Source organism: Lissotriton helveticus, chromosome 6 (assembly GCF_964261635.1).
Source record: "Lissotriton helveticus chromosome 6, aLisHel1.1, whole genome shotgun sequence".
In the NCBI taxonomy this organism is placed as follows: domain Eukaryota; kingdom Metazoa; phylum Chordata; class Amphibia; order Caudata; family Salamandridae; genus Lissotriton; species Lissotriton helveticus.
In genome coordinates this window covers 1,517,470,181-1,517,487,956 of record NC_136067.1, presented here as the reverse complement: position 1 = coordinate 1,517,487,956, position 17,776 = coordinate 1,517,470,181, and the positions used below count along the sequence as shown (strand labels likewise).

At 44.4% G+C, this 17,776-nt stretch overlaps 1 protein-coding gene across 1 annotated transcript in view; it reads left to right on the top strand.

The window, feature by feature from the left end:
- VRK2 (VRK serine/threonine kinase 2) overlaps positions 1–17,776 on the top strand; it is a 424,890-nt gene that overhangs the window by 350,920 nt on the left and 56,194 nt on the right. Inside the window, 1 exon segment of the mRNA XM_078649306.1 lies at positions 11,432–11,608. Within this exon segment, the coding sequence (XP_078505432.1) occupies positions 11,432–11,608 (177 nt within the window).

Here is a 17,776-nt window from a genome sequence, read left to right as displayed (position 1 = left end):
GTTTTCAACATCTTAATGTGGCAGCGTCATCGGAAATTCCTTTGAGTCAGTCGAGTGAGTGCAATATCAATACATGTTTGTCCCCATTCTGTACAAGCTCTGCCACCAAATATTTTACCAAAGTCATTGCAACAAGGCGGCTGAAATAAGGTGGAATTGGATGTGAGAGTAACACAGGACTGTTGGCAGTTGGAAGCAGGCAGGGTTGGGCGCAACACGGGCGCGATACCGATTATCAGTCGACTGTGGCCGAAGAGAGCAGTGAGCAGCAAGAAGGAAATGATGGTGTGTGGCAAGGAGGGGGAGAGTTGGATAATATTGTTCTGGCTTGTGTGGACTTGTGGCCCGTTGTCTACTCCCCTCTTGGCTCTCTGTCCCCGGCTTTCTGCTTCCAGCCTTTGCCCTTCCTGCTTTTAGCCATCGTGCCCTTCTTTTCAGAATTCAAATAAACTACTAGTAGAATCTGGTGGAGAGCTTGTATTTAAAATATCAAAGTGAAGTAGAAAGTGGTCAGCTGAGGGACTTAGCTGAGTGAGTGTGCGGCTCCTAAGCTGCTGAAGACGCCATTAGGGCATCTGCGCTAGGGGAGGAGATCAGTGCGATGGAAGTAGCCACGCTAGGTCCCTCTCTGAATTAGAACTTAATCACTTTCTATTGCCAAGTACAGAATTGAATATAGATAATGGAGGAGTAGGTGGTGTTTCCAGATTCTTTGTTATGCATTGAAAAATGATATTCTCCATATTGTCTTTACTGGAAAAAACGGTGTCAAATCACGTACTAGAAATATTGTTAGCAATTTCATTGGAGGTGTGGAATGTAAATAAGTTAGGCTGTTCTAACTCTAAATTTGTTGCAAGTATTGGTAATGATAATGTTCATGTTTTTAGAATCCAGTAACAGCTGGGCCCCCTGGAGGGGTAAAAAGCCCTTGTCCAAGTTGGCAAGCCAATTTTCTAAGTGGTGCTCTTAAAAAACTATTGTTTACTTGATAATAAGGAGCTCTGCTTAAGTAGGTTGTTTGAGGAATAGTAAGAACCCTTCCGCGGACATGGCTAAGGTAGAGATGTTGCTGCTGTTCAAAAAGGTATTAAAAAAAGTGCAGAGAGGAAAAGAGATTGAATTACTATCCCAGCCAGAAGTGGGGCTAAAGTTGTTAGTACCTCCATTGAAACGAGAATCCTTGACCCAGTACTTCAAAGAGGGAACCTAAGGTAGAGCCTCCTTCGGTAAGGTAGATGAGTGCTATAAAGAAAAGTAAAACTAAAAAGATAAGAGTAATTTCTAAACATAAAATGAAAAAATTGCACTTCTCCAATAGTCATGATATGAAGAGGTCTAATGTGGTGCCGACGTAGACATTGACACTGGGAGGTAGTGCCTTAACTGTTCTCCCAAATGAGATTTACTCGAATGACTGCAAACCCATGGTGGAAAAGAGAGTGGGGGCAACTTCAGCTGTTCCGCTTTTCCCTTCTGATGCTTCCCCACACCCTCAGGGCTCTCTGAATCCTATACCAAGTTATTCACATGCTCCATTTGGAGTGGGTGGGGGAATTGAAAGTATGGCTCTTCAACTCTAACCTGATATAGGGAGGAAGAAGCGCTCTGTGGTGCATTTAAATGCTGCTGGGTTGCTTAAGAGGATAGCTCCCTTTTGGGAAAGGTAAATACGGGGAATCAAGTGACACAAATTTTAAGTACTCAAAATGATTAGAACAATGCGCTAGAACAGCCCCTGTCAGTAATACTTGCATTTTGCTCAATTCTAGGGCAAAAAGTTTTGTACCAAGGGTTAAAGAGTCTGCACAGGAGCCAACGATAGGCTACTCCCAAAGGATGCACCTAGAGCAGAACTCTGTGTCAACCTCTCTGGACTTTATTTTGCTGTTTTATAATGACCCTCCACCAATGAATAGAAATTCTATATTAAATTCTTTTTTGGAGATTGAAGCTCTAATGTTGGTAAAATTATTGACGCCAAAAGTTTGGTTATTCACTCATCTGCACCGACCCCACATTCTAGAATTATGTTTGGCTCATTGTCTAATGCAAACCTAGTTGTGCAAAATTGTGATTTCTTTTTAAAAAGGGGGATTGATGTTGTTCCTGTGGTGGAGCATTTAGAAACCCCAGTAGAAAATCTGAAAATATCAAGAGCAAATCAGTCATTGATGGTTGCTGCAGTGGGGCCTAGTAATGATTGTCAACAGGGGAATACTAAAGATATACAAGTCTTACTGGGGCAGGGTGGACGAGTAGTCGAAATTTTAGGGAGTCCCTTAGCCCATCCGTGAGTTGTAGATTCAAGGGATGACGTCCTTAAGTGGAGTTGGTTAGCGGGAGTCTGGAATAGTGCTTGCAACTCATTTAAGAATGTTGAACCATTGAGGTAGCATAGGGGGCTATTTCTGTCATGGACCTGGTCGGGTTTGGACATAATGAGGTAAGACTGAATTTCTTTACAATCACGCTTTCGATCAGGTAATAGCACGGAAACGGCGCTTCTGACAGTGAATGACTCTCTGTGACTTGCACTTGAAGCAGGCAGTCCTGCCATGTTTGTGCTAATAGATCTCTCAGCGGCATTCAACACGATCTACCATGTCAAGATGATGGGGAGGCTGCCAGAGATTGGGATACAAGGCCTTGTGCTTAAATGACTCCTCCATTTTCTGAAAGACCGATAAACTGTCATCGTTGGACAAATATACATCTCACAAAATGCGATTGGACAAGGGTGTCCCAAGGGGCCTTGTTTGAGCCCCACTCTGTTTAATATCTATGTGGCCCCCCCCTGCTAAGATCGTAGAGCCTTTTGGCTTTGAGATAATCTCTTATGCGGCTTACCCAGCTGATGTTTACATTCGAATCCGATCTGGCAGCTACTAAAAAGCGTTTTGCCTTGGGTATGCTGGCCATCTCCAACTGGATGCATGACAATTGTGTCCAGCTAAATGCAGACGACAAGACGGAGATCATGCTGTTTGGCAAGGCCTTCTCTGTCTGGTCAGATGAGCAGTGGCCTTCCGAACAAGGGGCCTATCTCCATCCCTAAACAATCTATTAAGAATCTTGGGCTGAAAATTGACCAGGCTCTTACAATGAAAGATCACATTCTGGCCACTTCCGGATTATGTTATCAGAACATGCGTCTTCTGCTCAGAATATTTCCATACCTCCCTACGTCCGCCAGAAGAAAATTAGTTCAAGCCCTAGTAGTAAACAGATTAGACTATGGCAATGTTCATTTGGCAGCAGCAAATGAGACACTGGTAGCCAAATTACAGGTAGTCCAAAACACGGCAGCCAGGCTCATCTTCAACCTCCCTCCTGGTACCTCCTCTGCCTCAATGTTAAAGGAGCTGCACTAGCTGACCGTGGGGAAAAAAGGTGCATTTCAAGCTCTGCTCTCCTACTTATAATGTGTTAAGATGCAAAGGACCAGGATATCTTCAACTAAATATCAAACCGTACATACCTAGCAGAAGTTTACGATCACGTAAACTTCTGCTCACGTGTGTCCCCCGCACTCGCTTAATGAGATGTGGGGGGAGAGTTTTTTCTTACCTTGCTCCCTTTTATTGGAATAACCTTCCGCTACACATTTGCACGTGTGCTAACTACTGCAAATTTAGGAAATTGTTGAAAGCCTACATATTCTGATTCCTTTTCTCATCTTCTTACTGATACTTGTTAAATTGGCCACAGAGTTGTGCGCTATATTAAATGTAATTAACATAACATTTGGATCCTTTAATTGTATGTGTACAACAAACCTGGTAATCTAAAGAGTTTATATTTGCCGGCTACTTTGCTTTTTCCCTGTAATGCAAGGCATTCTGAAAGGGGTCCCACCTGGAGGGGTGGGGGTGTGGCAGGGGTGGTTGCAATTTTGTGTAAGAACATGGTTAATTGGAAGCATGAAGATTTTGTTCCTCCCTCAAATGTGTGTCTTTGTTTGAAACTGGATTCCCAAGATGTGAGACACTGTCCTTCTTTCTTCCTATTAGCAAATATGCATTTGTCTATGACATTAGTCTTACAGAAGATTGCCCTCTTGTAATAATCAGGGGTGACCTTTGTGCAAAGGTTTCTAATTCTGCCTCCTCAACCTTTGCTAAAGTTGAGGAAGTGTGGTCGGTACCAGGGATTTTGCTCCAAGGAAATATTAGAACAGATGAGCGTGGCTTTCAATTACTTGAAACTCGAGGAAAATACGATTTGATCATCTTAAGTGGAATATGTCCAATGGGCAAATCTCCCTCCTATACCTTTTAGTCAACCTCCACTCAGAGTTTACTTGATTCTGTGATAGTATCCTTTCAAATGTTTGCGGCTTGTGGGAAACTTACCGCATCTTCAACTGATATGAGTGATCACAGCTTAATTCGTTAAAATGTGGCCTTTAATTTTCAGGAATTAGTTGCTGGGAATCCATCCCAGGGCAAGATCATCTCTAATAAGTCAAATGGTTGCACCTTTTGGACATCTAAGGTTGTTGTGTCCTTAAGTTTCAGATTAACAGAGTTTACGATAATCTTAAGGAGTCTTTATTGGATGACCTCATATTATTTTATGAATCCCATATGGAGGAGCTATGTAAATTCAGCTCTAGGAATGAAGGTTCCCGGCAGCTGAAAAAAGTGCACCCATAAGTTGAAAGCATTAAACCAGGAAATGCTTTCCCTGATAAGGAAATAGCACTTCTGATTTTTCCCTGTTAAGACAGCATGAAATTGACCGGCTCAAGTGTGCAAGGTGTAGATTCAAAGTGCAAGAGCACAGAAAGGAGTGCAATCTCAAATGGATCAATTTAAGGGAGGTTGTGAACTCTAGGGATTCAAGGAAATATTGGCATTAGTTTCTGAATATTGTGATTCTAGGGTGACTGCGCATGCAATTCCGATCCCAGAAAATAGGTGGGTTATATCGCTCAGCTGTATTCTAGTAATACTGAAGTAGTTGATCCTGTTGCGCTTTGTGTACGCAAATAGATGCTAATACTATATGGTCCTCCTTCAGTAGGTGATATTGTGGACTTTTTAAAGAATGCTAGAACATCAGGAGCAATGGGGCCCGATGATGTTCCTATTGCAGTTATTAAAAAGGAGGATGTAGCATGGAGATCTTTTGTTGGTCCGCTGTTTGAATATTGTTATTGTTTTAGAAACCTGATCATGGACGGACACCGTCATTGTACCATTGTAAAAAAAGGTTCCTAAATCTTTCCCGGCAAGCCAAGCTTTAGACAGATCGCTTTGGTTGATGCAACCAGCAAACCTTTTGCCAGGAGTATACTTTGTCAGTTACAACAGTGGGCTCAAGAATACAACATCATTCCTCCAGAACAAGCTGACTTTAGGAGGAATCATAGTACTCTAGATAATATAGCTGTCCTCCAAGCGATCATTGAAAAATACTTATTTACCTGTGGTATGTCTATGTATGGAGCATTTATTGACCTTTCCACAGCGTTTGACAGTTTATCGTTAAACGCTCTGGAGAAAGCATTCTTTTCTGGGTGTCCCACCATATCTTCTAAGGCTTATTATTGAATTACACTCTTAATACCTGGTGTCGGATACCCGTGGGAGGGACGCAGAATTTATTGTGAAAGATCAAAATGCAAAGCGGTCTAAAGTAGGGCTGTTTGTTGGCTTCCCTGCCGTCTTGAGGTTAGGAAACTCGCTTTTGTGCGGCAAGGAGAGAACACTGCACGCAGAGCCTTGACGTTTGGAATTAATTTCTTCCAAAAAGAAGAGTGCCTTCGATAGGTCTTTTGAGCGAGCTAAAGAATTTTTAAGGCGAGATCTGAACATCAACTCTTTTATATATGTCTGCTTTAAAGAGCTATATAAAAATACTCTTATTTAAGTCAGGACAGAGACACTACTTTATGCCAGACTTAAAAGAAATTGCACCTCGTACACTGAAACTCCACATAAGCCAGGATTCTGGGATGTCCAAGATGCTAAGATAAGACAGTGGCATATTTTTGCCATCTACAAATTATTTTGTAAAGTAAGCATGGCCTATATGCATGTGCTTCCCTGCTAGGTCCTGCCCCTACCATCTCCCAGATTCTCATTTACTCTCTCCAGTTGGTCACATGTAAAGGTGTTCTGTATTTCATACTCTTTTACACTGGTACCTCTTTTTTGTTTTCCTATTTTCTCACAGTTCTGCAGACACCTGTGGGAACCATTATTGTTATCTGTAGAATGTTGTTGGGCATTCCAGGTTGGTAATCATTTGACGTGACATTCTATTGGCAAGTTGAACCTGGTCTGAAAATGCATGGCTGTGCGGGTGAGATGCTCTTAATAAAGAACCTAGGAGGGGGCGGAGCTTGCCGGCAACGGAGATGGCCGCGAAAGCCTAGGGCTCCGCTCAGAGGCTCCTAATATCCTCAAGTATCCTGCACCAACTGATGACTAAACTGATAGAAATCGGATCCCCACACTAACGAACGGCTGCGGCACCGGCAATGGCTTGCTTGGCGCTGCGGAGCCCAACCGAACGCTTGAAGGAGGGTGCGACTTGGAGCGGGCGGGCTAGGCCACGAGCCGCGGTCCACAGTACCTCAGAAGGCCGACGGGCGTGCGGCGACGTGTGGCCGATAGGCCCCGCCCACAGGGGGGGGTGTATCGGTGCGACGCCCTGTCAGAGGAGTAAGTGGTGGGTGTGGCGTAGGGCCGATGCCGGAGACTCGCCCTGCAGCGTGGCGCGGCAGCGCACTTCCAGGGCACACGAGAGCTACCACACAGTGCGGAACACAGCGGACCACACGGCGAGAGAAGAGCGCAGGATAGCGCGAACCCCTGAGTGGAGCCAAAAACATAGGCGCCCAGGATTGCTGTTGGGAGAGGCCTCGGGCCGATGCCTTGGGGGACATAGACCCTAAACTCAGCGATAGAGCAGCGCAGGGTGTGCCTAGACGGGGGACTGCACGTGAGGCCCGCATGCCGTTGAAGGCTCTGCACTGCCCTGACCAGTGACCCCGTGTGCGGTCGACTAACGCTGGTGAGTGCGAAGGAGTGAGGGGTGTGAGCTACCACGAACGCTGCCACGTGGGTGACACTAGTGCAGCACGCATCTTGTAGAGAGGACTGGAAGCTGCACTGCTGCCTGTGGGCGGCAAAGTCTACCTTGAACACTTACAGTCGGCTTGGTGGCAGAGACATTTAGACCGCTGGTGATTTGGCCCCACTGTAAGACCGTGGTGAGGGGCATTGGGCTTACACCCTGCTCTGGCTACTGCGACAGGTAGGGGCCGGTTCCGCAGCAGTGGTGGACAGAGACGGAGGCAGCGGCACTGTGACTGGCAAAATTGGCTGGACTCGGCCTGGGTCGAAACCCCCCCCCCCTCTTCACGGCTCCCTGGCGAGCAGCGGATACTGCAGTGTATAGCGAGGCCCGAACCCGACAGAGCGAGAACCAATAGCGGCGCTGCTGGAGTAGCCGGGTGTGGTGTGACCGCACCCTCTGAGGGGATCCTCGGACGGATATAAAATTCGCTACTGCTCGCCATAACAGCTGGAAGGTGGCGGAGGGCGGCGAGAACAGCGGAAACTACAAGGCCAGGGAGAGTAGACTGCCTGGGGCCTTGCCCGACCCTCGCACAGGAGAAAAGCTGAATCACAGGTCCCGGAGCGTTCCCCGTCACATTGACCGAGCTGTGCCATCCGCCAAGATGGATAAGGGCGACAAGACGCAGTCTAAGCTCACCTTTAGTCAGCGGAGGTCTAAGTCACAGGAAACTGCGGTCACAGAGCCTGAGAACTTGCACCCAGACGATGCTGATCCTTCTACCTCGGACATAAAAACGATCCTACTTGCTATGGAGAAAGGCCTACAGACAAGCATGACCGCCTTAGGCTCCAAAATTGATGCATTGACTTACAGGATGGATAGAATGGCGGAGAGGATAGATAAGCATGCGGAGCGGCTCGATATGTCGGAGAGACGGCTTACGGAGGTGGAGGAGTCGCAGATGGAACTGGGCACTGACCATAAAAAGGTGGAAAAGGCGATGCAGGCGCTGCTGGACAAGACCGAGGACTTGGAGGCACATTCACGACGATGCAACCTTCGAATCACGGGCCTTCCCGAGACAACACAGACGGGTAATATGGAACGCTTTGTTGAGAAACTATTGGTGACTCTGCTGGGTGAAGACGCTTTCTCCCAGGTCTTCATAGTGGAAAGAGCACACCGCTCGCTGGGCCCGCGCCCGCACCCGGGTATGCCGCCACGCCCGATAATTGCGAAACTGCTCAACTACAGGGACAGAGACACTGCGCTGCGGCTCGCCCGGGAGAAGAAGACACTGCAATATGAGGGCTTAGAAATATCACTATACCCGGATTTTACCACCAGGGTACAAGAGGCACGTAAGCACTTCGCCCCCTACAAGAAGCAACTCAGAGAACAGGGGCTGGATTATGCTATGCTTTACCCAGCGAAACTGAGAGTTAACAGGCAGGGCCACTCCCACTTGTTCACGGACCCTCGCGCACTGCAGCAGGCTCTGAGGAACTGGGCAAAGGAGCGCCGCAGAGAAAGCCCGGAGCAACGCGCAGCAGTAGAAGCGGATAGCAAATTGGAATCTTGCGTTCCTGGAACTTTCAGGGTTCTTTCAAGGATCCCATCACATTGCTAAACCTCTATAGTTTCTCCCAAGTCTGCCTTTCATCGCAGACGCTCCAGCAGGCACTGAACGTCCCCTCGCACCACTCTGTACAAACATGAGACCGCATTTACATTGTCCACAGAAAGGGCCGGATACTGGCGGCTCCGGTGCACATTCGGCACAGTTGAGCCAATATTCCAGTGCTTCTGGTGCACAGTTGTGATCACCCTGTAGAGGAGAAAATGTCCCTTTGGTACATCAAACACCTCCCCAAACTCCTCGAATGGGAGAATCTCTGAATAGATCGCCTATCTTGGTCGCCCCTGCTTCCACCCACTTGTCCAGGCCACCCCAGTCTCTGACATAAGGCAGCTCTCTAAGCATAGTGAGGGGTATGTCTGAGGAATTTGGTACCTTGTTATGCAGTTTTTGTAAGCAACGATTCCATCATCTGTTAAGCACTCGGAATTCTTGGGTATTACCGGTTGTCCTGCGCCGCACACCGTATTGAGATCTGCAAGGGGAGATGCCCATGTGCTTTAATGCCTGTTCAGGTCTTTTCTGTTTGCCACCCACTGCAGTAGCTACTGTACTTGCACCGCTATGTAATACATCTCAAAGTCATGTACTTCCAACCCCATAGCTGTCTTAGAACATTGCATTTTTGCCAGAGCTACTAGTCTGCGGGCAGGTCCTCATTTGAAAGCGACCATCAGGGAGTCAAGGTCCTTAAATGTCGCTTGCGGTATTCAAACCAGGAGTGTGTTGCAAAAATATAAAAGGTTAGGCAGGGCTATCATTTTTAGAGAACTATCCGGCCCGCCACCGACAGCGAGTGGGTCTTCAAGAAATCCATGTGAGATCTGAGAGACCGGATGGCCCACTCTGTTACCTTCCGGGAGATCTTGGCAATCATGATAGATGTTGACCCCCAGGTACGTCAGGTATTGAGGTTCCCCGTGCTGTCTTCCTAGTCGCTCTGGTGGGACCCCATGTGGCACTATCGGGAAAAGCTTGGACTTCCGCCAGTTCACCTTTAGCCCAGATAGGAGCCCGACGCGGTCAAGCATAGAATGAGCCCCTGCAGATTCCCCGCTGTGTCTCGAAGGAAGCGCAGGAGGTCATCCGCATATAATGCTATGCGATTCAAATGTCCCCGCACAGCAAGCCCTTGATATTCCTGTCCCTGCTGCGCTCGACCAGCCAGTGGCTCCATGGCCAGTGCGCAGATTAACAGGAACAATGGACATCCCTGCCTCGTGCTGCCCTCTGGGTGTCTCTCAGAGACAATCCTCCCTGTTCGGACCCTCGCAGTCACTTTAGTATATAGTAGTCTTGTCCAGGCGAGGAAGCCATGACCTATGCCCACATGGAGCATCACCTCATAAAGGTAGTTCCATTCCAGCCTGTCGAATGCCTTTTCTAAGTCAACAGCGAATACAACATCATTCGGTGGGTGTTGTGCTCCAGGTTCTAGTATTGCCAAGAGTCTCCTGATGTTGATGGCTGTGTTATGCCCTGGAATAAACCTAGTATAGTATTTTATAATCTCTGTTTAAGATGGTTAGTGGTCTCTACGCTGTTCGGCCTGTTGAAGGTTTCCCGGGTTTCAGAATGGGTATTATAAGCACTTCGCAAGTGGTAGTTCTCAAGCTCTCCATTTCCTTAGCTGCAGTATAGAGATCTACCAGTTTGGGTGTTAGTTCCTCCGAGTAGGCGGCGTAACCCTCTGCCGTGAAGCTGTCCGTTCCAGGAGTTTTGTTCCTGGCCATGGTTCTGCTGTCGCTTTTTATCTCCTGAGGCTTTATTTGCCCTCCAAGTTCCTCCACTTCTATGTCCTCCAACCTTGGCAAATTTATATCGCCAAGGTAGGCCCGGAGCTCCGCGGAGTCATGTAGCGTGATGCTTTTAAATAGGGATGAGTAGGAATTCGGCGAAGTGCGCATTAATCCCATCCTGGGAGTAGATTATGTTCTCTCCCTCCATCTCCAGCGCCATTATAGGAGTTCCCCGTTTAGTCGGATTGGTCAGCCAGGCTAGCCGGGACCCCGACTTGTCTCTCTCGTCTTGCGTCCTGTCCATCCCTATATTGCCTAAAATTGAAGCACCTGAGCGTCTCCGTTTGGGCGGCCAGGGCTTCCTTGTTCAATTATTATAAAGTCTTTTGTTACTTATTGTGACCCTATTTCAGAAAAGACCAGGATTAAGGAATCCCCTTTCGTTTAGATGGTATTCTGCATACAGGAATAGTACTCTGTTTTTGAACTTCCCTCTCCGCATCTTAAATAGTTCCATTCTGTAAGAGCCACAACTATATCAGTGCTGCTATACATCAATGCTATTTGGCCACCACAATTCTATAGAACACATTTGGCTGAATACCAGGGACTAATTTCCCCCAATGTGTTTTGATGCGTGGGAATTTTTTGTCATGCAAATGAAGATCTGAGAGCAAGAATGTCTTACCTGAGTAACTTCTGCATCCTTAGTTAATCTTTTTATGCAATTCATTGGCATTACCTTTACTTGAGGCAAATTATGCCTTGCATCTTGCTGGATGTAGATAACGGAAAGAAAAGAAAGAACAAAAAAGCCCCTGCATGCAGTAGTTTCTTGGCATAGGGCTGGTCACACATGTGCTTGTTCTTCCCTATTTGTCCTATTGGGTGTATCTACTAGACATACAAAAGAAGTGTAGGTAGAATATTGTTTGCCTTTCCTATTTAATATTACTTTACATTCACTGCATTACCTTTTTCATTTCTTTCTGCTTGACATCCTTTTCTTTCTTTTTAGTCAACGTATACAGTCGGCAGTTGGCCTGTTAACTGTTCATCAGCGATGTATGTAAATGGTGAGGATCCAAAATGTAATGGAGTACTGCATTCTGTCAACAAACCCCTGCAGCCAGTAGTAGCCTTCTCTCAGTGGGCACTCCCTGGTCATGAAAGGTGGGACCACATAACTGAAGAGGTGAGCATGCATTTCGACTTTAAAAAACACTTACTGTCATAAGCACCCGGACTGAGAACTGCTTGACTGCAGAGCCTCAAGAAATAGGAGGGTTATGTTCTTCATGGGATTGAGGTTGAATTGCAAGTTCCATGTTCTGCCATAGGGAATTTATTCAATCAAACTTTAGCACATTGGGAAGGATGTTTCACAAATTGTGCCCAAACTTGAAGCTTTGGTAGTTGGCTCCTGTAGTTTAATGGGAGTTAATTAGATGGAGTATGCTACCTCCCAATATTATTTATGGATGGGAAAGCCAGTTATGTTTTTGTGTCTTAATTTGAGTTCCTTTTATAGTTATAAAGGTTTGTTTTTGTAGGTAAAGTTCAGTGGGGTGAGAGCACAAGACATAACTTTTCCCCCCACAGTTATCACTCCCACAGATCATATATTTAACTGAGTAAAAGCCACTCAGTAGGGCAACACTGCGCCCAGCAAAAGATGGCCACCTAGTATAAAGCTCGCTCTGCCTCTCCTCAGCATGACAATTATTTTAACGCTAAGAACTTTGCAAGTGGGTCCTCTTTAGATGGTGTTGGTGACAATAATTAGTATTCCTTGTGATCCAAACAATGATGGAATACAAATCGTCGACTTCCCCGCTCTGCTAGGGAGACGGTGGCCAGGGCGCTTATATTGTCTCGCTTGGATTATGCCAACGCCCTGTACCTCGGCATCCCAGGGTACCTCCTGGGAAAGCTGCAGGTCATTCAGAATGCTGCAGTTAGGCTTCTATTTAACATTCCGAGGTACCTAAGCGTTCGCAAGCAGCTGAGCAACCTGCACTGGCTGCCCGTTGCTCAGCGTGTGCAGTTTAAAGCACGGACCATGACACACAAGGCACTACACAGCTTGGGCCCTGCTTATATCAGTTCCAGGTTTGCCTTCTATACTCCCAGCCGACCACTGCGCTCAGCTCTGCAAAGACGGCTGGTGATCCCCAGATTTCAGAGAGCACGTCTTGGGGGGCAGTCCTTTACGGTCAAGGCTGCCACTCTATGGAATGCTCTCCCAGAAGATCTTCGGCACATTAAGGAACTGTCCACCTTCAAAAAGCGGCTAAAAACGCATCTGTTTAATCTATCCATCTAGCCCTTACTGCCTCCCATGTTATTGTTTCCCCACGCGCCAGGACACTCTTGAGTAGCAGTGCGCGTTACAAATACCTTTATAACATAACATAACATAACATAGTACTGATGTGACACCTTCAAGCATGTTACAGGTCTTTGAAACAGTGCCAGAACTCAACTTGGGTCATGCCACCCATGGATAATTTGTAGAACAGTATCCCTATCTGCTCTAGTGTAGTGAATATACGTATTCTCCTAGTCCTCCGGTCTCTGGTTTCTATCTTCACTGTTTACCTGCGTCGTGATGCTAAATCAGCAACATTTGACAGCGTTCAATGTCACTTCATTGCTGTATTTTGAGCTCTCTTTCTCAGCCCCAGCCCTTGCAGCCACTTCGGTGAAGGGATAGTTCTATTTTGCTGCTGTCTGAAGAAATGGTTCACATTTGTTACACTCTTCTCAACCTGGTGGATCACCATTCATACATTTGCCTAATTTTACTACGACATGCACGGCCTTTCCCATTTCCTAATGCAAGGTAAACTCTGCTTCTTTTGTGTCACCTTTGTCTTTTGCTCTTGAATGTTTCCCTTACTGGAATTTGCCCACAGAGCATCTTTCTTTGAAATCTCATTCCTTGAACTTTGTCCTACTTGGATCTCACTAGGCTTCGGTTTTGGCATTTTTCTCCTGCGGCCCTATAAAAGCTTTCACTGGAAGGGCTATACATTCTGTCATTGTGGTGTTCTTTGCTACTTCCATACTACTTCTGCTGCAGGATTCCTTTGTCAACCTAGTACACAAGCGTTGTCTCCAATTTAAAATGTGTCGCCGTCTTCCCTCAGATTTCACAAATGGTTTGTAGCAGAATGCTGTGCCACCTGACGGCCCATTGTAACAACATATTATGAAGATCCTGAAATTGGTCTAGGCAGTGTTACCAAAGTTGTTGTATTCAGACTGTTATGGGGAACATACATTCCAGAATGTAACCTTCCACCCTTGGAGTCCTTTGTCTGACCATGGGTTCTTGCATTGTCCTGACCCTGCTGTCTACAAATTGCAGGCATCAAAGCTTTTCTGAATGCTATAGTTCTTTCCTTCTGTAATTAATTTTCTGGGACTGCTTAGTGAGCGCTTTCTGTACCGACTCCAAGTTGGTGACCTATTCAGCCAAATTCCTTTGGTTCTTGACCTGGGAAAGACACTGGCAGATGAAGAATTGATCCGTGCATTAGCCTAAAGCAAATTATGGACAAATGTCTGATACACGCCTCTATAATGCAACTACTTATTTAGGTCATGTCACCACCAATGACAAACTTGATCAAAGCTTAAATATGAGTTATAACCTAGATGCCAGCATTATTGAACAATTTGAATATGAGCGGTTTAGGAATGTATTGTTAAAGATTTTTAAGGAAGGTAATAAAATGACTGATATTAGTAATAGAAACTTGCCAGACACTTCATCTGCAGGACGTTTCCATGGCTTAGCCAACCTCGTGGTCAGGAGAATAGAAGTGGTCCACCGATCAACTCACAAGACTATGAACAGTTAGACAAAGGTAAACCTAAGATACATGTAAATGTTATCTGACAAAGCTAAAACATTAAACATGTGTCTTAAGTTTCTGAGAAGGAATCTGGAAGCACTGCAACCCTGCCCAGAAATAAACTTGCAATTTATTCCCAATTCTGATTAGCAAGATTTTACTTCACGCTCAAAAAAACTAAAATGCACCAGGAAGACTCTTTCCGATGAAGTCTACTTCATTAGAACTACTCCTGGTATTAATTCTGTCAGTTAAACGCATACTTCTAATGTGGAAAGCTCTCCTGCAATTTTAGAAAAAGTTAGGAAATGCATATATTACTAAATTAAGCCAGAGTGTACCATAATCTAATGAAGGAATACCTTATAAAAAAAAATTCTGAGATAGCCACATACTATTTAACGCTCATTCACCAATTGTGAAAAATATGAATGACCCTCCACTATGTAAGCAGTAGTTATGGTTGTGTCTCTTGGGCCTTATGCTTGTTGGCAGATTTAAGCTATCATACTTTAGTTAAGTAATGTAAACAGGTTAAAGCACTTGAATGTAGTTTATTTTAATGCTTTATTTTAATACCCAAAATTGATTAGGGCCTGAAGAATATGTGATTTAACCTGCACTGAATCTTTCCTAGAATGTAAATAAAATAAAAGGAAATGATAGTTGTGGCAAAATAATTTAAATGGTGAAACATGTAAATAAAAAACTTGGGGTTGCAGTAGTCTTTTTTTTATTTTTACCTCCTATTGCAAGACCATGTGCAGATAGCTGTCTCGAGTTCAGACAGGACAACTGCAACAAAACAAAAGTAAAGAGAAAAGGCCAGATTGGTGCTCACTGGGGCAAATGTCGAGTGTAGGAAAATGATGTATGAGTAAATGGGTGGAAGGTATAATTCCAGAGAACAGCATTGTGGGGATGGCCAAGGTGGTGGATAACACAAGGGAAATCGATCGGGTAATGAAAAGGAGACTATTCTTTAGTAACCTTTACCTTAGCAATAAATAAGTAGAAATGATCAAAACAAGAGCTGGGAGGAGAACAGAGGAGCGAAGGAGGTTGCAGTTTAATGAAGAGGAGAGAGTATGGATCCATGTGACCGTAGTGCAAATGGAAACTTGTAGAAAAAAATGGACAATGTGTGGGTCTTGAAAATATTCAGATTTTTCAGCTTGGATTGCAGAACCAGATTTATTTTTAAAAATTCAACATTTCGGTGCAATAGCAGTATTCTCTTTAATGCAGAATAATCCATGATGGTCGATCAAGCATGATATCTTGCTATTCCCACTGTAGCTCTGTCTGTGAATGTCAAGTTTTTGACTGTGTGAATTGATGGCATGAGGATTTTAAAACTTTCTTTTTAACTTGGCAGATATCTGGTCTGGTCTATATTTCTATTGCATATATTCTAAAAGGGAATATCTCAGCATTTTTGCAATGAAACTGATGCAGCACAGGGAATTTTCCTGTCCACTGCACTGTTACAGTTACCAAACTTCAAATTGGCAAGGGTTGGCAAGGGTTCCGAGGTGAGTTATAAGCTGATTGCATACTCAGACATTTTTCTTCTATGTGTAGCAAAGCCAGGCATGTTTTTCATTGAGTCTCAAGATTCAGCGAAATGTGAAAAAGCTGATATTCCTGAACTGACCGCCACCTTATGTAAATGTTATGGGACATTTACCACTTATTCTGTCATGAAGCACTTGTTTTACTTGATCAAAGTAGTACTTGGTTACCATATAAACTATCTATTGATCACTATTTTCATTTCTTTTCAGGTCCTTTTTTTTGTTTTTGGTGCTTAGTCAAAGGTACATTACAGGAAACCACAGAAATTACTTATTACAAACAATTAACTTTATGTGGTCACGTTACAACTGTAGCAACATCATTCCAAGTTGCAGTAGTGCAGAAAGAGGTCGGAAGTATCTTTTTTGGTTATAGCCAAGTGCTAAGGAACCATATGCCCCAAGATTAGACTTTGCAGTTCGCCTGTTTTTCATGTCCATTTTAGTTGACCTTACTCTAGATCTGAATGGTGTCCCAGTCAAATCCTTCTGCCAGGAATTACTTATCTATAATTGGTGAATAACAATGTGCTTGGGAAACTGCCAATCTTTGACCAATACATACTGTTGTGGAAAAAAACCCTTGTGTCAGGACATACACAATACGCATCTAAATAGATGTATCGAGGTAGTGTTGACTGATGGAGAAACGTTAGTCACTTCTTACGAGACTAAAAAGACAGCCAGTATTCATACAAATCTACACAGCCAAAGAGGTCTTCCTCAAATTAGAAACCATTCTAGGTTCCCGAAACACGATCGTAAGTAAAATGCTTAATCCCTTAACTTCCGAAGCTTTTCCATCCCCTGTGCTGAACCCTTATCTGCTATTTGGGCAACTTTGCACTTACGCCTCCTTATCTTTTTTCCCCACACAATGTATCCACGCAGAATTTGCATAATTTTTTCCCAACACCATGGGAATTCTAAAGGTACACAGGGTTTTAGCATTCCCATGGAGGGGACCGGAAAAATGCTGAAATATAGGTAAAGTTTAGATTTTCTGGGGAAAATATTATTGTCTGGTCTCTTTCCTAAAAATTTTATAAATTAAAGGGTTGCTGTCGTAAAATCACCATTGTCCCAGCTTTCAGGAATATGGAGAGCTAAATAAAATAAAAAACATTTCTTACCACAGTGTTGGCATTTTTCTATGAGGTAGACCATTTTTCTGAATTTCTGTGCTTTCAACCTACTTCCCGTTTGTGTTGGAAATAGGTGTAAAATCAATGGGCGATGCCAGAAAGCTATGCATTTCTGAAAAGTAAACATAATTCTGATTTCGCCAAGCGGCCATTTGTGTAGATCCTTCCAGCTTTTCTTAAAGAAACTAAAGGCCTGATTAAGATCTTGGCGAACGGGTTACTGCGTCACAACTGTGACTTATATCCCGTCTATCGAAATATAAATCCCATTATATCCTATAGAATTTATATTTTGACGTACGGGATATCTATCACCGTTTTGACGGAGTAACTCGTCTGCCAAGATCTAAATCAGGCCCAAATTGTAGAAATAATTAGTAGGAAAAGACAGTCATGTGTGACTTTTGCATCTATAACTTCTTGCCACAATGGGCGATTTACAAAAGTAACACACCGGTCCGTCCACCAGAAACGTCTGGTTGCAGGGCTATATAGTGTTTGTAGGTTCTCCAAGAAACGGAGATACACAGAGCCCGCAACTGGGTTAAATCTTACAATGGTTTTTACTGTGTACTGAGTACAGACCAATTCAAATATAAATAGTGAAAAATAGATATGAAGGAAACCTATAATTTTTAAATGTACACTAGATGGTAGATTTAGGAGTAGTGGTTATTTGTACATCTCTGAATTTGTATCCACACCATCGTGATTCAGAGGGCATTTTGCAAAATGTATTCTTTATTACACAGTGGCTTGCATTAAGAACAAATGCTGT